Source organism: Podarcis raffonei, chromosome 2, assembly GCF_027172205.1.
Source record: "Podarcis raffonei isolate rPodRaf1 chromosome 2, rPodRaf1.pri, whole genome shotgun sequence".
NCBI lineage: Eukaryota > Metazoa > Chordata > Lepidosauria > Squamata > Lacertidae > Podarcis > Podarcis raffonei.
This window is the reverse complement of record NC_070603.1, coordinates 108,738,742-108,759,112: the sequence shown is the minus strand read 5'-3', so window position 1 is coordinate 108,759,112 and position 20,371 is coordinate 108,738,742. Positions and strand designations below refer to the sequence as shown.

General features: G+C 41.8%; 1 protein-coding gene across 2 annotated transcripts; it reads right to left on the bottom strand.

The window, feature by feature from the left end:
* Nucleotides 1-296: 296 nt before the first annotated feature.
* LOC128408929 (E3 ubiquitin-protein ligase TRIM39-like) lies at nucleotides 297-19,217 on the bottom strand. 2 transcript variants are annotated; one of them, XM_053379005.1, is made up of 9 exons: nucleotides 18,569-19,217; nucleotides 18,135-18,230; nucleotides 12,667-12,849; nucleotides 12,062-12,084; nucleotides 9,290-9,396; nucleotides 9,216-9,221; nucleotides 9,152-9,165; nucleotides 2,010-2,031; nucleotides 297-1,425 (listed from the first exon to the last, which is right to left on the bottom strand). In XM_053379005.1, exons 1-9 carry the CDS (start codon nucleotides 19,010-19,012, stop codon nucleotides 905-907), a joined length of 1,416 nt encoding a protein of 471 aa, XP_053234980.1. In that variant the 5' UTR covers nucleotides 19,013-19,217; the 3' UTR covers nucleotides 297-904. The 2 variants fall into 2 exon arrangements, with proteins under 2 accessions (XP_053234980.1, XP_053234979.1); XM_053379004.1 differs by lacking the exons at nucleotides 297-1,425; nucleotides 2,010-2,031; nucleotides 9,152-9,165; nucleotides 9,216-9,221 and adding exons at nucleotides 7,489-8,228; nucleotides 8,487-8,516.
* Between the last annotated feature and the right edge of the window lie 1,154 nt (nucleotides 19,218-20,371).

The window sequence follows — 20,371 nt, the reverse complement described above, 5'->3', positions numbered from 1 at the left end:
AACATTGTGGAATGTTAAAATGTTCCTTTACTCACAGGCATTTCAGGGGATAGGATGGGATGGTTTTAAACATAGGCCTGGTTAATTGGTGAGCCTAGTTGTGTTATTTTGCTGGGATGGTGGTTTTTTAAAAATAATTCTTACACTATGAACATTATCTGTATCATTTTTGTTCAGTATGGCACTTTAAAAAAACGTTTTTAGGATGCCTTGAATCTTTTATGAAAAGCAATAGAATAAACTAAAATTATCATAACAGAAGTGGAGCATAAATATTAGTTGAGTCAAAACAAAGGTTAAAAGGATTTTTTAAAAAAAAACTTTATTGAAAGATTAATGAAATGATTAAAGACTGCAACGGCGACAGCAAATCATAAGTTCATTAAAAGTAAAAAGCTACAGTTCTATGCTAACAAATAGCAGAGTTAATATATGGGAAGATTAAGGGTCAAAAATAGACAATATTTGGTTTATTTAGCATTAAAATGCAGGTTTGCAAAGCTGCAAAATACTGAGAGGAGAAGCTAATGATTATTTGAATCCCAAAAAAGTGGTGGGGGATTTAACCCTTTGCTTTGGTCCCAAGTATAATCCCTCCTCTGAAGCTGCTATCTGCACTGGGAGGAAATCTCCCATTGGCACCACCGAGAGGGTGCAAAATTAAAGTAACATTATTTGCAATACTGTAATGCTCCTTTTCTGTACTGGATTATAAAGCAATCATCTGCACAGTCAAGCCAAAACACCATGGTCCTTTGTTGAAGGGGAATGTGGGACAGCAGCCTGGGATGGAAACTGCAGCCTGTACAGACTTCCAAAGGGATATCTGCTGCTCTTTGGAACTAACACTTGGACTCGTCAGAGAACCCAGGAAAGGCAAAGCACAGGCCAAGGACCATGTGCTTTAATAGCACAGCTGGAGGCAAGCTGATGAATCGACAATCCGGAAAAAGGGAAAAACTTCCTCCCCATCAAAATCAATTGAGTCGAAAATAAAGAGGCAGGTGTTATCTTCAGCATCATAAAAAGACACTTTCCCTGCGTCATAGTTCAAAGAAACTTGGATTTGTGCTGGGCCCTCTTCTGGGTCCAAATAGATAGGAGGTGAAGTCAGAGCTTTGAACTGATCATGGCGGCTAAAGCCCACTGCCCAGATCCCTTCATAGGGTTCAAAATTAATTTCCCTATCCCTCTCCACAGACTCTCTGGCTACGCCCACAGCCCAATGGTTGACATTTCGGACATCCACCATCCAATAATGTTTCCCTGAGCTGAATCCCCACATTCCAAGTACACAGCGGGCGTATTCAAACCGAATTGAACTGTAGGGGTAGTCCTGACGGACATTTCCCCACCATAACGCTTTCCCATCTGGAGACACAATATATCGGGGATGGGCTGTTTCCGGATCAAACACCACGTTTTCTGAAACACAACAGGAAGACGGGTGGTAAAACAAAGCAAACAAGACGAACACTTAACAGAATCGGTTACCTACGTAAGGTAGTGCATGTATTCTGTAGGAGGAGAGGAATGCAGAACCAAAGTAGGCCAATTCATACAACCAAATTTGCATGGTGAGAATACAGGGGCACATGGAAGGTGAGAGTTGCAAGCTGGAGGCTGTGTGTACAGAAATTTACACTCGCTGCTTCACCCACTTCTGACTCTGGGCCCCCACAACATAGCATGTGGCCCTGGGAAGGTTGTTTAAAAGAGGATGTGGCCCTTGAGCTGGAAAATGGTTAATGTAACCCTTTCCACAACACCATTTTCCCCAATCTAAGTCCCCCTTAAGCTATTTACTTGCTGGGAGGGTTGGTTTAGACTGGAATGACAGGGCAGGGACTAAGTCGCTTCCTCCACCCCTCAGCACTGCTGCCAGGGCCTCAGTCCAGTTTGATCTCCCCCTGCAGCAACCTTTATCTCAAGAGACAAACGTCAGGACATCAAATGGTGAAACTCTCCAACATCTGGGCTGCTTTTGCTCACCAGAAATAGCAGCTTACCTCTTATCCATTGTGATTTCCCCTTCTTTTTTTTTTTTTAAATAAGTTTTTATTGATTTTCCAACACATATTAAATAACAATACAAAACAAAACAAAAACAAACACACATATAAACATGTATAGTTTCTTAACCTTCTTTTCCTTAAACCTTCTTTCAGCGACTTCCCCATACCTCCTTTTTCTGCATCCTTGTTTTAAAATTTTTCCAGCAACCTCTAATTTTATTTACTTATGGCACTTCCTTTAAATCCTTATTCCCATGTCCAATTGTTTGTCGCTGCAATACTATTTTACATTACTCAAAACATTTTAGCACTCGTTAATTTTACAACAGTTCTTAAGGTAAACTTTAAATTTCTTCCAGTCTTCTTCCACCGTCTCTTTCCCTTGGTCTCGGATTCTGCCAGTCATCTCAGCCAATCCCATGTAGTCAATCACCTTCGTCTGCCATTCTTCCAGTGTGGGTAGTTCTTGTGTCTTCCAGTACTTTGCTAAAAGTACTCTTGCTGCTGTTGTCGCATACATAAAAAACATCCTATCTTTCTTTGACACCAATTGGCCTACCATGCCCAAGAGAAAGGCCTCTGGTTTCTTCGCAAAAGTGCATTTAAGCACCTTTTTCATTTCATTATAGATCCTTTCCCAGAAAGCCTTAATCTTTGGGCACGTCCACCAAAGGTGGTAAAAAGTACCTTCAGTTTCATTACATTTCCAACATTTATTATTGGGCAAATGGTAAATTTTTGCAAGCTTGACTGGGGTCATGTACCACCTATAAATCATTTTCATAATATTCTCTCTTAAGGCATTACATGCCGTAAACTTTATACCGGTGGTCCATAACTGTTCCCAGTCTGCAAACATAATGTCATGTCCAATGTCCTGTGCCCATTTAATCATAGCTGATTTAACCATCTCATCCTGTGTATTCCATTTCAACAGCAAGTTATACATTCTTGACAAATTCTTAGTACTGGGTTCCAAAAGCTCTATTTCTAGTTTCGACCTTTCCACCTGAAAGCCAATTTTCCTGTCCTGTTTAAAAACTTCGTTTATCTGGTAATAATGGAGCCAATCTCTTACTTTGAACTTCAATTTCTCATAACTTTGCAATTTAACTTTTCCCTCCTCATACTCTATAATTTCCCAATATTTCGGCCATTTAGATTCCATGTTTAATTTTTTCACTTCCTTAGCTTCCATCGGTGACAACCACCTGGGTGTTTTGTTTTCCAGCAAGTCTTTATATCTAATCCATACATTATATAGGGCTTTTCTAACAATATGATTTTTGAAACCTTGGTGGATCTTAACCTTGTCGTACCATATATATGCATGCCAGCCAAATCTATTATTAAACCCTTCCAAGTCCAAAATGTCTGTATTTTCAAGAAGCAGCCAGTTTTTCAGCCAGCAAAAAGCTGCTGATTCATAGTACAATTTTAAGTCCGGCAGGGCAAACCCCCCTCTTTCTTTTGCGTCAGTTAGTATCTTAAATTTTATTCTGGGCTTTTTGCCCTGCCAGACAAATCTAGATATATCTTTTTGCCACCTCTTGAAACAATCCATTTTGTCCACAATCTGCAATGTTTGAAACAAAAATAACATTCTCGGCAAAACATTCATCTTAATAACAGCAATTCGGCCTAACAAGGAAAGTCTCAAACTTGACCATATTTCTAAATCTTTTTTCACTTCTGCCCAACATTTCTCATAATTATCTTTAAATAGGTTCACATTCTTAGATGTCAGATTTATCCCCAGGTATTTCACCTTCTTTGCTATCAATAAACCAGTATCATTCTGGAATTTCTCTCTTTCTGCACTTGTTAAATTTTTATCCAATACTTTCGTTTTCTGTTTGTTCAGCTTAAAGCCTGCTACTTGACCAAATACTTGTATTAACTCTAAAACTCTTCTCGTACTAGTGTCTGGCTCTTGTAAAGTTAAAACTAGATCATCTGCGAATGCTCTCAGTTTGTACTGTTTAGCTCCGACCTGAACCCCTTTAACCAGCTGGTCCCCTCTAATCATGTTTAATAAAACCTCCAGGACTGATATAAAAAGCAGTGGGGATATTGGGCATCCCTGTCGTGTCCCTTTTTCAATAGCAAATTCTTCTGTAACCACATTATTTACAATCAATTTTGCTTTTTGTTCAGAGTAAATCGCACTTATACCGTTCTCAAAACCCTGGCCTACCCCCATCCCTTGGAGATTCTTTTTCATAAAACTCCAAGAAATATTGTCAAAGGCTTTCTCCGCGTCCACAAATATCAATACTGCCTTAGTGTTAATATTAACTTCCAGTAACTCCATAATGTCTATTATGTTTCTCACATTCTCCGATAAATGTCTTCCTGGAAGAAAGCCCGCTTGGTCTTTATGAATCTCCCCCACCAAAACTCTTTTCAATCTTTTTGCTAAAATGTCTGCAAAAATTTTGTAATCCACATTGAGTAATGATATAGGGCGGTAGTTCTTGACCTGGTTCTTCTCAGTCTCTGACTTTGGTATAAGTGTGATATAAGCTTCTTTCCACGATTGAGGTGCCTTTTTCCCCTCTAAAATTTCATTACAAACCTCCTTCAACGGTTGTATAAGCCATTCTTTCAGAGCTTTGTAGTATCTGGAGGTTAGTCCATCAGGTCCTGGAGATTTTCCCAATTGCATACTTTGAATGGCTCCCTCAATTTCTTGATCAGTGATCTTCTGGTTTAAAATCACTTTACTTTGTTCAGAAATTTTTTGTAATCCATATTTTTAAAGAAATTCTTCTATTTCTTTTTCGTTCACTGGCCCTTGTGCATAAAGTCTCTTGAAGTAACTCTGAAAACAGTTTCTAATCTCATTTGGTTTATAAATGTTCTTTCCTTCCACTTCTAGGTTTGTAACTGTATTCTGTTTTTGTCTCTTCTTCAATTGCCATGCCAGGAGTTTCCCACATTTGTCAGCCGATTCAAATGACTTTTGTCTCATTTGTTTTATTTTCCATTCTATCTCTTGGTTCATCAAGTCCATATATTGTCTCTGGTAAAACTTAATTTCTCTCAAAATTTCATGTGACTTTGGTTTAGATCTCAATTTCTTTTCCCCTTCTTTTATCTTTTCCAAGATCTTATCCTTCTTCTCATTATGTCTCTTCCTTTTTATAGAGTTCTGTTGTATTAAAAATCCTCGCATGACGGCTTTACTTGCGTCCCAAATTACTCTTTTTTCCACTTGTGTTCTCAGATTTATTTCAAAGTAGTCCTTCAATGCCTTCTGGGCCTTTTTATACACCTCTTCATCTCTAAATAGGGAGTCATTCATCCTCCATCTAAAGGATCCAGCTGTTGTTGTGTTCATTTCCATCTTTACGGCGTTATGGTCGGAGCAAGTCTTTGGGCAGATTTCCACTTTCTTTATCTTAGATGCCATTCCACTAGTTACCCAAATTTGGTCAATTCGAGTCCAGGTCATTTTTGCCTCAGAAAAGAAAGTTCCCTCTCTCTCAAGAGGATTCCTTGTTCTCCAAATGTCAATCAAGTTCATGTTATCAGTCATTTCGAAAAAGGTCTTAGGTAGTCTCCCATCTTTGGAGACCACCTGTCTTTGTGCTTTGTCCATATTTGTGGAGACCACTCCATTCATGTCTCCCATTAAAATTACATTATAATCCAAATAGTCCATTAATGTCTCATGCAATTTCTTAAAAAATTCTGACTTCCCTTCATTCGGTGCATAAACTCCTATAATCAATAGTTTTTCTCCTTGAACTTGAATTTCAATTGCCAAATATCTTCCTTGTTCATCTTTAAATACAAATTTAGGAACCAACTTTTCCTTTGCATAAATCACCACACCTCTTTTCTTCACTTTGTCCGATGAAACAAATTCTTGTCCTAATCTTTTGTTAATAAGTAGTTTTCGGTGAACTCTGGTCACATGAGTTTCTTGTAAACAAATCAAGTCCAATTGTTCTTTTTTCAAAATATGAAAAACCTCACGTCTTTTTCTAGGGAGGTTCAGTCCATTACAATTCCAGCTTAAAATTTGCAGAGACATCTTGTTATTTATTTAGTTACTCCCCCAGTTGCTCCCAGCAAGTCTTCTTCTGTTGGTGTTTTAATCCCGAAGGATAAGTTTGAAATGTCTGGTACTTCTGTTAAGTCCGTAGGTTCCACCGTTCCCTTCGAAAGGTCCTCCTGGTTCCTTGCCAAAAATTGTTCTTTGTCTTGCACTGATTTTATCTTGGTTTTCTTTCCCTTATAGTTAAAAGACAGGCCTTGTGGAAACTCCCATCTGAATAATATGTTGTTCTTTCTTAATAAGGTGACCAAATCCTTGTAGTAGGTCCTCACTTCCAAAATGTATTTAGGGATGTCTTTAAAAATCTGCACATGAAAATCTTCAATCTCAAGGGGTCTTTGAAAATGTAAGTTTAGTATCTTGTCTCTCTCTTCCTGAGATCTCAAGGTTATCAAACAGTCTCTTGGACTCTTTCTGTTTTGTCTCCTGCCTAGTCTAAAAGCAGTTATTATTTTAAATTCCTCTTCTTTCAAATCGTCCTGCCAAAATTCCAGAAATTCTTTTGTAAGAAATTCTATCAAATTGTCTTTTTCATTTTCTGGGATTGATCTCAGTCTCAAATTTCTATTTTTCCTCTGTAGTTCCATTAAAGAGAGGGCCGCTTCATGTTCATCCAGCTTTTTACTGACCGGTACCAATTTTTCCTGTACATTTTCTACAGAATTTTTTGCCTCTTCTGCAGAAGTTTTAGCCTCCTCCGCAATTTTTCTAGTTATTTCATTTTCTTTAACTAATTTATTTATTGTCTCTGTATTTAAATCCAATTTTGTTGACAGTTCAGACAGCTGTTTGGAATTTTCAGTGCTCTGCTTTGTGAGCGCTTCCAAAGATTCATTTATTTTTACTAATGCCCTTGTCACTGTCACTGTATCCATAGAGGGAGTTGTGGCAGCTGCAGCTGGATTTGAAATTGACCCCCTTCTTTTGAGTTCAACTTTACTCTTAGCTCTTGTTGTTATTCTCTCTTCTGTTGGGCCACTCATCCCAAGGTCGTTCCCACGGGAATTACTTTCAGTTGGAAAATTCCACAAGTCTATTCCTTGCAATAAAGATAATAACAATTTCCCTGCAGCCTCTAGAGATAATAACAATTTCCCTGCAGCAGATTTCCCCTTCTTGGGAATATAATAGTCTAGGAGGAGGAAAGAGAACAGGGTAAAACATCTGCTGTAAGGCTAACAGAAGAGATCTTAAAGGTAAAGGTAAAGGGACCCTTGACCATTAGGTCCAGTCATGACCGACTCTGGGGTTGCGGCACTTTATTGGCCGAGGGAGCCGCGTACAGCTTCCGGGTCATGTGGCCAGCATGACTAAGCTGCTTCTGGTGAACCAGAGCAGCGCACGGAAACGCCGTTTACCTTCCCGCCGGAGTGGCGCCTATTTATCTACTTGCATTCTGACGTGCTTTCGAACTGCTAGGTTGGCAGGAGCAGGGACCGAGCAACGGGAGCTCACCCCGTCACAGGGATTCGAACCGCCGACCTTCTGATCGGCAAGTCCTAGGCTCTGTGGTTTAACCCACAGCGCCACCTGCGTCCCGAAGAGATCTTACAGCCTGTTTAATCATGCACCAATGAAGCTTTGTTGCTAATTAAACTGCAAGAATCATTCACAATAATTATTGACTAATGCATGCATCGTGTTCTTAAGGCTAACTGTCAGATGAACAACTGCTGTGTCTTTGCCCTTCTTCCAGGGGGCAGGAGAGGCATGGCATGCATTCGTTTATTTCGCCCCATTTGACGACCCAGTGTTGTTAAACCCGCAAACTTATCGTCAAAAACTACCGTCAACTGTCAGGGAAAGGCCCCTAGGTTCTCGCGAAAGAAAAAGAGGAGACATAAATGAGGACAAGAGCTACGCTCAGGGCAAGAATGTACATTATGTAGGTCATTGGGTTAACTGCCCAAAGGTAGTAGTACAGCAGGCAGTTTGTCAAAGGATGGGCCAAGTGAGGGGACCGTCTCATTTTGCTGAAAAGCATGGAACTCAGGGATGGCAAACCTTCCGGATGTTGCTAGATTCCCATCAGCCACTGGCCACCCAAATATTTATCCCCATGCTCTCCCATTTTTTACCTGTGGGAGGTGCTGTATAGACAAAAAGAGAAGTACATCCCTGCTGACTGAGTTGCTGTGGCACGCTTCCTGGATTCAAAAACACAAGTCACCCCATTCCTCTCTGATCAGTTAATTTCAGTCTAACACGAATGTCTGAACATGCACATGAGGCCAAACAAAAGGGCTGGGAGGCTGCATCTCCCAATTTCCCTCCGTCTGAAAACAGGCACCTGCTGCTCAGCAACAGTGCCCAACCACGCCAGTCACTGGGGCCTGGCTTTCATATCCCACGGAAGGTTCTAGACTAAATGCTTCTTTCCCATTCCGGCATAGATGCAAACTCACCTGCTCTCGGACTGGCCAGTTTTGGAGGTGCTGGGGAGAGAAAGGTGGAAGGGAAACTCAGACAAAGTTTCAGATACCATGTACAGTTCACACTGGATGTATACTCTATATACACTGCAGTGTGTGTGTGTGAATGTTCTTCATTTTTGGAGGGAGAAACCAGAAAGGCTGAAATATTTCACTGTGGTCCCAATCGTGCAGGTAAGATTTTAGCTGGTCATGCTGGGAGTTAAGGGGATACTTGTTTAATATTTACTGCCTCATTCCCTATGAGGGAAAGCAGTTTCAGAAAGAAAGTTTGAGTCTCCCAATACTGAGTAGTAGCTTTGGTTAAGCTGTCTTGTTATTGCAACCCAGCACTCCGAATAACTCTGCAGACTTTTTATAAGGATCTGCTCTAATTACTTCAGGATTAACCACAGACGCAGATCAAGACCTGGCTTTGTGAACTGCCAATACAGTGGTACCTTTGGTTATGTACTTAATTCGTTCCGGAGGTCCGTTCTTAACCTGAGGTACCACTTTAGCTAATGGGGCCTCCCACTGCCGCCACGCCACTGGCGCACAATTTCTGTTCTCATCCTGAGGTAAAGTTCTTAACCCGAGGTACTACTTCCGGGTTAGCAGAGTCTGTAACCTGAAGTGTTTGTAACGTAAGGTACCACTGTATTGATATGCACTATGTGAGATGAGGAAGGACTCCCATATATATAACTCTGCACTGGCAACTTCTGTCTCTTTTGGGGGTGAGCCTGACTGACTCAAGTGATTGTTATTATCCTAGTTAAAACATAATCTGTTACCTGAAAGCTCACACAACTTGGTCTGCACCAGCTGTAGTTTTTCATTAAGCCACTCAACTTTCTTATTCAGATCAGCTTTGGGTTTCCCATATATTTCTGTGTTGCACCTAGAAGAACATATGATTTAAAATAAAGCACTGCCCTGTATTGCTTCCAGAGATATTTCAAACAACTTTACACACAAGGGCCACAGACAGAGTCTAAAATTGATCAATTTCTGAAAACCAATGGATTACAAAAAATTTCTCAAGAAAATAAATTATTGCTGAATTCTAAAATATCAGAACAAGAGGTTGAAGGTGCCATACAGACTATGCAACTGGGAAAATCTCCAGGGCCCGATGGATTCTGCTCTTTATTTCGGTCCTGGTGGTTTTGCTAAATATGATAAGAAGGGACCAGCTGATTCATGGTGTTCAGGTCGGAGCAAAACAATATAAACTTAAAGCCTTTGCAGATGATCTTGTATTGACATTGCAAGAGCCAGTACCTAGTACCAAAAGGGCTTTAGAATTAATCCAGGAGTTTGGTCATGTGGCAGGTTTTAAGTTAAACAAGTTAAAAACTAAGGTTTTGGAGAAAAACTTGACACCAGTGGAGAGAGAGAGGTTTCAGAAAGAGACAGATCTGACATTAGTAAAGAAGGTAAAATACTTGGGGGTGAATATGACTGCTAAGAATGCAAATTTATTTAAAGATAATTATGAGAAATGCTTGTCAGAAGTGAAGAAGGATTTAGAGAGCTGGTCGAATTTGAAGCTTTCCTTGCTGGGTCGGATTGCTGTCATTAAGATGAATGTACTGCCGAGAATGTTGTTTTTGTTCCAATCATTACAAATCATTGACAAGATGGATTGTTTCAAGAGGTGGCAAAGAGATATTTCTAGATTTGTCTGGCAGGGCAAAAAGCCCAGAATAAAATTTAAGATACTTACTGATACTAAAGACAGAGGGGGGTTTGCCCTGCCGGAGTTTAAACTTTATTATGAATCAGCAGCTTTTTGCTGGTTGAAGGAATGGCTACTTCTTGAGAACACTGACATCTTAGATCTTGAAGGTTATGATAATGTATTTGGGTGGCATGCATATTTGTGGTATGGCAAGGTTAAAGCGCATAAAGCATTCAAAAACCATATTGTCAGGAAAGCACTATTTAATGTCTGGACAAGATATAAAGACTTTTTGGAGAACAAAACCCCAAGGTGGTTATCACCTATGGAAGCGAAAGCTATGAAAAAACTTAATATGGAGGCAAAATGGCCAAAGTATTGTGAAATTTTGGAACAGGAAGGTGACAAGCTGAAATTGCAGAGTTATGAGAAGCTTAAAGGGAAGGTGCGAGACTGGTTACATTATTTTCAAATAAGAGAGGTTTATAATCAAGATAAAAAAATTGGTTTCCAGGTGGAAAAATCAAAGTTGGAAACAGAATTGTTAGAACCCAATGCTAAGATATTATCAAGAATGTATAAATTGCTGTTGAAATGGAGTACTGAGGAAGAAACAGTAAAATCTGCTATGATTAAATGGGCACAAGATATTGGTCATAATATTTTGTTTGCCGACTGGGAGCAGTTGTGGACCACTGGGATTAAATTTACGGCATGTAATGCCCTAAGAGAGAATATTATGAAAATGATGTATAGGTGGTACATGACCCCAGTCAAGCTTGCAAAAATATACCATTTGCCCGATAATAAATGTTGGAAATGTAAAGAAATTGAAGGTACATTCTTTCACCTTTGGTGGACGTGCCCGAGGATTAAGGCTTCCTGGGAGATGATTTATAATGAAATGAAAAAGGTATTTAAGTATACTTTCGTGAAGAAACCAGAGGCCTTTCTCCTGGGCATAGTCGGCCAATTGGTGCCAAAGAAGGATAGAACTTTTTTTATGTACGCTACAGCAGCAGCAAGAATACTCATTGCAAAGTATTGGAAGACACAAGAATTACCCACCTTGGAAGAATGGCAGATGCAAGTAATCGACTATATGGAAATGGCTGAGATGACTGGCAGAATCCGAGACCAGGGAGAAGAGTTGGTGGAAGAAGATTGAAGGAAATTTAAAATTTATTTACAGAAGTATTGTAAAATGTATGAATGCTGATGACATTGAAATAAAATGAAGGGGTTCTAGTAATAAGAGATAAAAATTTGAAATTTGGGAGGTAAAATATATAAGGATAAAGTAGTAGGATACGAATTTGCTGAACTAATTGTTAAAAAGGGATATAAAAAAGGGAGGCGTGAGGAAGTCAGGAAAATAAGTTAATCGAAGATGAATAATTAGAAAAGAGTGATTTGTGTTTTTCTTATTCTATTTTTTGTGTGTTGATTGTTCTTTTTCCCCCTCTTGTTAAATGTTTGTATTTTATATATTGTGAAAGTTTGTATTGTTGTGTTTTATATTTTTTTGTGTTCTTATTGTCCTATTTCTCTATTGTTAAACTTAATAATATATTATTTTAAAAAAATAAAATAAAATAAAGCACTGCCCTGTATTGCTCCCCGATTCCTTTCCTGTTAAATAAACTAGCAACTGCTTCGCTTTCATGGCATAATCAGCTGCCTGAGATGGCGGCCTTAATCTGCCTAATGGCAGGACTGTCCCAATCTTGAAAAATAGCTTAGTTGGTCAGAGCAGGGTGCTGATATAACCCCAAGGTTGCAGGTTCAATCCCCATATGGGACAGCTGCATATTCCCGCATTGCAGGGGGTGGGACTAAGATGATCCTTTCCAATTCTATGATTCTGTAAACAGGGGCTTACCTGCTCAGCAAGGGATCCATAGCCTAGGGGGAAAGATAAATTGATCAGCCCCAAAGTTTATTACAGTTCACCAAGTACTAACTCTTAATGCATTTTGCATATTTACAGCCCACCTTCATTTCAAGACGGAACAATGAAAACAGGACAGACCATCAACACTACAGTAAAAAATAATACCATTATTACGGGTTGTATTCAAATAGCATCTACCGAGAGCAGACCCACTGAAATTAACAAACCTAAGTTGACCATGTTCATTAATTCCAGTGGGTCTACTTTGAGTAGGATTAGCACTGACTACCACCCTACAGCTCCTCCAGTGTCAAAAAGGGGTGTGTGAGAGAGAACACAAAAGTCTCATTTTTCTGTGTTATTGCTATCAGTTTCTGCTTCATATTTGCCACCAAATTTATGACTTCTAAAAAAAAAAAAAGGTTTGTCTGGACTGAAACAAATCTGCTGTAGGCTTTCCACGTCATAGACCAACATTTTTTTAATTTTCCCTTTTTTTGTTGGGGAGGGGAACAACAATAACAAAAAAAGGAGAGGAATGTCTACCCACCCCAAATTTCCCTGGGCTTTCACATCTGCTAGTACAATCTCACCTGCAGGAGTTCAAAGGCAGACTTCAGACACATCTCCTCTGCCTCTTTAATCAGCTTGGCAAGATGAGAACTGCGCTCTGAGAATTCACTGGCTATTTTGTCGATTGACTTCATGATCTCTTCACACACATCTAGCAGTTCCCACTTTCCCGCAGCTTGATTCCTGAGGCTTCCCACGCGTTTCTGCAAAGAGCAGAGGACAAGAGAGACCGAATTCAGTGTGCTGTTGTGATTCCATCCCCAGGGAAACAGGCTCAAACAGGGTAAAGAGCCAGTTGTGTTTAGTTTCACCAGGGCTTATTCATTCCACCATAACAAGTAGGAGGTGTAACCTAATACAAAGGTCAGTAGGGGACTTCCGGGTTGGCGCCATCGTCTAATGGCGGATTCCCTCCGAGCTCCGGAGGGAATCGGCTCAACAGGGGTCGGGTTCTGCCGCGGCGGCGACGCGGGGACCCTTAGAAACCACAGGCGCTGAAGCCTGTGGACCTGGTGACTCGGCGGGCACCATTTGCGCCCCCCCGACCCGTAAAGGAGCCTTTTTAAAGGCTCTGGAACGGGGGACGGAGAGCGGCGTGGTGCTGAGAGTTCGACTGCTTCCCCTGCTGAGTGAAGCCGCATGCCATGGACGGAGAGCGCTAACTTCTTCCTTTGAACATTTGGATCAAAAGTAACGACCCGTGAGTAACACGGTAATTGGACTTAAAAGGGAAATTTTATCTTTGGGAATTCGGCACGATCGGGCAAGGTGTTAAAAGGAAGTCCGCCTACCCGCCTTGTAAACATCGTAAAGCAAGGATTTTATTACTAAGGTTGTGAGAATACCTTTCTTTTTTGTGGAAAAAAGCAATTAACTTTACGTTGGGGCAATTTAAGTGATTGTGCTGGAGGATAAGAGCTAACATTGAGAACGGAATTCACCCCTCCCCCAAGACCCGGGAGCAATCGGTGAGAGAGCCTGCGGAAGAGGTATAAAGATTTTGACAGCTGTCAAATTAACTGTCAAAGTTGGAAGAAAAGGGAAACTCTGTTTTTGCTGACTTTGCTGGTTATATTTGCTACAATTTGGCAACAAATTGTTAAAATAAAGAAGAAAAGGTGAATTTGGCTTTTGGGTGGGAATTGGAAGACATTAAGTAACTAGAATCCCTCTAGAGGGGGTTCAGGACATTACAAAAATGGCTGTAAGTGGAAAAATACTGGCTGAACTGGAAAAGACCTTCTCTCTCCTGGGAAAACTGCAGGAGCAGACAAATGTTTTGACTGTGAATGTCACAATAATGAAGGGAACAGTAAATAAAGTTGCTGAGCCTGGAAGGGATATGATTCAAGTTCCTGCAGATGAACAGGGAAGTGTTGTTGTTGATCCAAAAATCCTTACAGCCAAACAAGAGAAGGAATTTGAGTCATTTGAGGAGGTGTTTAAAGAGGAACATGAGGATCTGAAGGAAAAAGAAGGAGGTGCTGTGATGGTGCAGACGATTAAGGAGAGCCAGAGGCCTGTTAAGTTGGACATAAAGGAAAATAAGAACAGGATGATGAAAATTTGGTTGGAAGTGAAGAATGGAAATTGGAGAGATCTCCTCATATGGGGATCTGAAGACATATGGAATACAAATTTGGCTAATGTGGAATTTGGAGCCTTTGGGACATTTGGACTTATGAGAAGTAAGAAACAAGATCTTGGCTCCATTGTTAAATATGGAGGTCTGGCTGGAAGAAATATGGACCTTATTGGAACAGAGCTTCTTCGAGATTCGGAATTTAAAATAAAGGACTATCAAAAAAACCGGCAGAGAGAAACTGAGAGAGAGTTAAGTGCCTCGGATGTGAGGTCGCCAGGCTGATTTCAGATGGACTGATGGACTTTGGTTGGGGATCGAAACCGGGAAAGGGGGTGGTAGGGCTTCGGGAATCCAAAGGGTGTACAAATATATTTTGTTTTAATTAAGTTGGTTTTGCCACTAACATAAAAATGGGGATTTTGGGGAAGGGATTTGGGGCCGACCTTAGCAAAAGATTGTTAAGAATAAGTGTTGATGTATAAAGATTGAGGTTTTTAAGTTAAAATGGGTTAATTAAATTGATGGGGTGAATTTAGGAAAAGTATTTTAAGAATAAGTTTTGGAATATAAAGATTGAGGTTTATAAGTTAAAATTGGTTAAGTAAAATGAATCAGAGGAAACAAGGTAAAGTGTGGGGACAAAAATTTGCTGAGCTAAAAATTGGAATTGGAATACAAGAAGGGCAGGTGTGGGGAAGTCAAGGAAATTGGGTATGGAAAGTAAGTAATGTAAACTTTTTCAACTGTTGCTTTTTCTTTTTCTTTCTTCTCTCTTTTTTCATTTCTGTTTTTCTTTTATATTTTTTTGAAATTTTCAATAAATATATTTAAAAAAAAAAACAAAGGTCAGTAGGGTGGACATTTCCCCCCAGTGCTTTTTTTTGGGGGGGGGGAGGCTTCCCAAAGGCATCTGTTTGGTCACTGTGAGAATAGCATTCACACTCCCAACGGCCAGCTTGGGGTCATTTCTTTCTGATTCATTCCCAAACCCACCATTCTCTTGACAATAGCCTTTTCACCCAATTCTTTGCTATTACTGACCTGGACAAGAACATTACTTCCTCCTGTTTTGCAATCCACGTATTTCCAACCTTGTCCCACTATCTGATCTGATACCTTCAGTTAAGCTATACTACTAATAATAATAATTTATTGTTTATATCCCACCCATCTGGCTGGGTTTCCCCAGCCACCCGGGGTGGCCCCCAATCAAATATTAAAAACACAATACATAGGAGGTGTCAACTCCTAAGGGCTTTCAAAAAAGTTGATGGGCATTGCCATTCAAATGGGGGGGGGAGTTTACACTGCATCATGTGATCAGTTATTTGGGGCGGGGCTTACCTGTCCCCACTCCAATATTTTCTTCGATTTCGCTCCAGAAATCTATAATGTAACCATATTCACTTCGGAAATCCTGTGTTCATCCATCTCTATATCTTAAATGTTACAAAAGCATTTTGCAGGTGCCTTGATACACTTCAGCTTATGGTTGTATGGACCTATCTGCATTTAGCTGCGATTTATTGTTTTTAGATTGATTTCATGATATAGCCAATTTTCATAGTTTTAAATACTCCAAAACTGAAAAACAAGCCTGCACTTTTGAAAAAACAACAACCCTGTAATAACCAATATTATTTTAGATTCTAAGATGGACTTTGTTTCATTATTTTTTTCTTTTAAAAGGGATGCGGGTGGCGCTGTGGGTTAAACCACAGAGCCTAGGACTTGCTGATCAGAAGGTCGGCAGTTCGAATCCCCAAAACCGGGTGAGCTCCCGTTCCTCAGTCCCTGCTCCTGCTAACCTAGCAGTTCAAAAGCACCCCAAAAAGTGCAAGTAGCTAAATAGGTACTGCTCTGGCGGGAAGGTAAACAGCGTTTCCATGCGCTGCTCTGGTTCGCCAGAAGTGGCTTAGTCATGTTGGCCACATGACCCGGAAGCTGTACGCCGGCTCCCTCGGCCAATAAAGCGAAATGAGCACTGCAACCCCAGAGTCGGCCACGACTGGACCTAATGGTCAGGGGTCCTTTTACCTTTATTGTAGGAAAGTTGTACCCAGTTGCGATTTCCCCCCCCACAATGTCCAAAAAACATAAAATATTGTTACAGGACATAAGAGACCCATAAATTTCATTCTATGTTGAGAAAGAGCATGTCTTTGCAATAATTTTCACCATCAAAAACTTTTGATTGCATCGTGCCCTAATGCTGAAAATTTAGGTTTTCTAAACCTAGTTTTTCCACCAAAAATGCTACATTTATACATTTTTTGAAGGCATTTATAAAATCTTTTGAGTGCTGGTGTATTTTTCCCCCTGAAATCCTCACCATGTTATTGATCTCTGTGTAAAATTTCAAAGAGATCTGATCATTGGTTATGGAGAAAAAAAATAAAATAATAAAATGCACATAATACAAAGGATCTCAAGAGGGACAGAAACACAGATTTCATGAAACTTTGAAGTGCTATAAAATTAAAACCGTTTGAGATAGAGGGGGGGGGGAATTAAGGGTTGTTGTTTTTTCAACCATAAGGGAAGGGTGTACACCAAGTTTCAACAAAATCCAAGACGGTGGGTGACATGACAGCATTGAACTTATTGGAATTTCAGCTCCGGTCGTCCGAGCTGATAAGGCTCATCTTCCTTTGAGCCCAGCAGAGCATTAAAACAACGCCACAGCGGAAGGATGAGATCGGTATGGGCTACATTGCTATACTTTATTACTAAGCTGTGCAGAGAGCAAAGAAATATACATGTTCTCTCTATGAGAAGCAGAGAGCAGCAGAACAAAGGAATCAAAGAACAAAGGAAACAGGAAACCAGTAACATCCCGTCTCCCTTTCCCGTGAGACTCCAACAGTATCTGGACTCTCTGGAATGTAAACAGAGTCCTGTGACTGCTAGCAGCTGCTCAGTGAGAAACAGAAACTAACAGAACTGACATGGAATGCCCCAAAAACAACTCCTCCTCTAATGGGCCTGAGAGGAGCTGCAGTCCAGAACATCTGGGGAGCACAAAAAGGAGGCAGCTGCGTTCAGTGGATCATAGAATCATAGAGTTGGAAGAGACCACAAGGACCATCGAGTCCAACCCCCTGCCAAGCAGGAAACACCATCAGAGCACTCCTGACATATGGTTGTCAAGCCTCTGCTTAAAGACCTCCAAAGAAGGAGACTCCACCACACTCCTTGGCAGCAAATTCCACTGTAGAACAGCTCTTACTGTCAGGAAGTTCTTCCTAATGTTTAGGTGGAATCTTCTTTCTTGTAGTTTGGATCCATTGCTCCGTGTCCGCTTCTCTGGAGCAGCAGAAAACAACCTTTCTCCCTCCTCTATGTGACATCCTTTTATATATTTGAACATGGCTATCATATCACCCCTTAACCTCCTCTTCTCCAGGCTAAACATGCCCAGCTCCCTTAGCCGTTCCTCATAAGGCATCGTTTCCAGGCCTTTGACCATTTTGGTTGCCCTCCTCTGGACACGTTCCAGTTTGTCAGTGTCCTTCTTGAACTGTGGTGCCCAGAACTGGACACAGTACTCCAGGTGAGGTCTGACCAGAGCAGAATACAGTGGCACTATTACTTCCCTTGATCTAGATGCTATACTCCTATTGATGCAGCCCAGAATTGCATTGGCTTTTTTAGCTGCCGCGTCACACTGTTGGCTCATGTCAAGTTTGTGGTCAACCAAGACTCCTAGATCCTTTTCACATGTACTGCTCTCAAGCCAGGTGTCACCCATCTTGTATTTGTGCCTCTCATTTTTTTTGCCCAAGTGCAATACTTTACATTTCTCCCTGTTAAAATTCATCTTGTTTGTTTTGGCCCAGTTCTCTAATCTGTCAAGGTCGTTTTGAAGTGTGAAGTGGGATGGCAAACTGGGAGCCTGCCTACCTTCATTTCCTGAATTTCTCTCTCACTGCACCATTTCCCCTTCAAAATTTCATCTCTCTCCTTCTTTAAGGTTGTTAGGCAGCTTTGGAGGTGATCCTAAAAGGGGGGAAAAATGGCATTCAGCGCTTATACTATTAAAAGATTTAGAAGCTGCTTTTTCACTAAAGAGCTCTCAGAGTAGTATACAAGTAAAACTGTAAATAAAATCCTGGGGATGGTGGCATTTGAAGATCTGGAGCAGGCATAGGCAACCTCGGCCCTCCAGATGTTTTGGGACTACAATTCCCATCATCCCTGACCACTGGTCAAGTTAGCTGGGGATGATGGAAATTGTAGTCCCAAAATATCTGGAGGGCCGAGGTTGCCTGAGTCACCCTTTCCCCATCCTCTTCGTGCTCCAAATTCTCCCAAAACGAGGGGTCGATTTCGCTTACCTTAGCATCCTGGGCAGCCTCGTCGATGGGGAGGGCGACGTGGGCTTTGTGCGCCCGCGATTCCCTGCAGACCAAGCAGATGAAGGCGCGGTCCTCTAGGCAGAAGAGCCGGAGGGCTTCGTAGTGCTTCCCGCACAACTTCGGCACTTTCTCCTTGGGCTCCCCTTCGGCCAGGCGGAGGCTCTGCAGGCGGAGGCGCTGGATCGCTTCGGCCATATTCGCCAAGTGCCTGTTGCGCCGCAGGTGGCCCCGGGGGAAAGCGATCCTGCACTGGGGGCAAGAGGAGAGGTCGCGGCTCGGCCCCTCCGGGCACTGGGCGATGCAGGCTCGGCAAAAGCTGTGCCCGCAAGCGATGATCATCACAGGGTCGCTGAAGTAATCCAAGCAGATGGAGCAGGTCGCTTCGTCCTGGAGAGTTTTGGAGGGGTCCCCGGCGGCGGCCATGGGTGCGCCTCGTTGCGCGCAAAATGCACGGTCTGGGCAGCGCGGGAGAAAGAGAGTCCCGCCTCGCCGCGGTAGAGGTCAAGTTGGGGTCCAAAGACGGAGGATCCCTTCTGTCGCCGCAGCCTGGATCCTTGCAAACCGAGGAGGAACGGAAAGGAGACGGGCGAAAGCGAAAGCGAAGACGCAGCACAAGGCGGAGACGAGCGAGACGCCAAATGGTCTGAAGGGGGCGTGGCGCTGAAGCGAAGGGGGAAAGTGCCGCGAGGGGACAGAAAACTTTCACTTTTCAGGAAATGGCTCACACCCATGAAGATATGCCTGATGGTGGTGCTTAAATGCGTTTGATTGCATCACTTGTCTTTCTTACATTTGCATCGCTTAAGGAGCGCAGGGCGGCATGTATTCAATTTCTGCCCCGCCTTTCCTCCGAAGACTTTACAATATAAAACCACGAAAATATATACACAGCATAGTAAGCAATGACCCGCCAACCCAAAGTGTAAAAGGTCAAAGATTGTATTTATTGTTTAACAGAGGCAGGGCCGGATTTAGGTTTGATGAGGCCCTAAGCTACTGAAGGTAATGGGGCCCTTTATATGTCCAGCTGTCCTTTGTCACTGTTTTTTGTGTTGAATATAAGGTAATTTATGGAACTAATAGGTATCTAAAGCCATTTGCCACTGTTGCTGTATGTAGGTGGGGCCCTAAACTATACCTTGTTTTAGCTTATACATAAATCCAGCACTGAACAGAGGCCATGCCAGATATTAAACTGGTACGTTTGATCTTTGCCAAAAGGCAGAGCAGCTTCCCCCCTTAACCCTCACAGCCCCCGTTGGGTAGGTTAGGCTGAGCAGCCGTGGCAACACACTGCCACGTGGGGATGGGAACCCACCCTAGTCCAAATTTTAATAAGTGGTACCCGAGTTTGCCTTTTTCCTGCTCTCTGCTTCCTCTTTCTTAATCAGTTTAGGATCCAGTTGACTAGAGAAGCAGGACTGGTGGGTGTCTGGGGTCCTGTTAGGATATGTTTTATTTATATACTGTTTTTTAGCCCCCAAACTCCCAGATGTAGTGAACAACATTGAAACATGTCAATAAAAAAGAAATATACTGTTTTGAATTGAGGCGGGGGGAGCAGACTCCTCATAATTCCTGGATTTAGGAAGTCTAAATGATCAAGGTTTGATTTGTTTAGTCGTGTCCAACTCTTCGTGACCCCCTGGACCAGAGCACGCCAGGCACTCCTGTCTTCCACTGCCTCCCGCAGTTTGGTCAAACTCATGCTGGTAGCTTCAAGAACACCATCCATCCATCTCGTCCTCTGTCGTCCCCTTCTCCTTGTGCCCTCCATCTTTC

What these genes read in the sequence shown, in the direction of transcription:
- LOC128408929 (XM_053379005.1), bottom strand. Translation starts at nt 19,012, where the DNA reads ATGGCCGCCGCCGGGGACCCCTCCAAAACTCTCCAGGACGAAGCGACC. An exon ending in AGGCTGCCCAGGATGCTAAG is followed by an intron (nt 18,231 to 18,568) that starts GTAAGCGAAATC and finishes CCCCCCTTTTAG; the next exon opens with GATCACCTCCAAAGCTGCCT. An exon ending in GAGAAATTCAGGAAATGAAG is followed by an intron (nt 12,850 to 18,134) that starts GTAGGCAGGCTC and finishes TGCTCTTTGCAG; the next exon opens with AAACGCGTGGGAAGCCTCAG.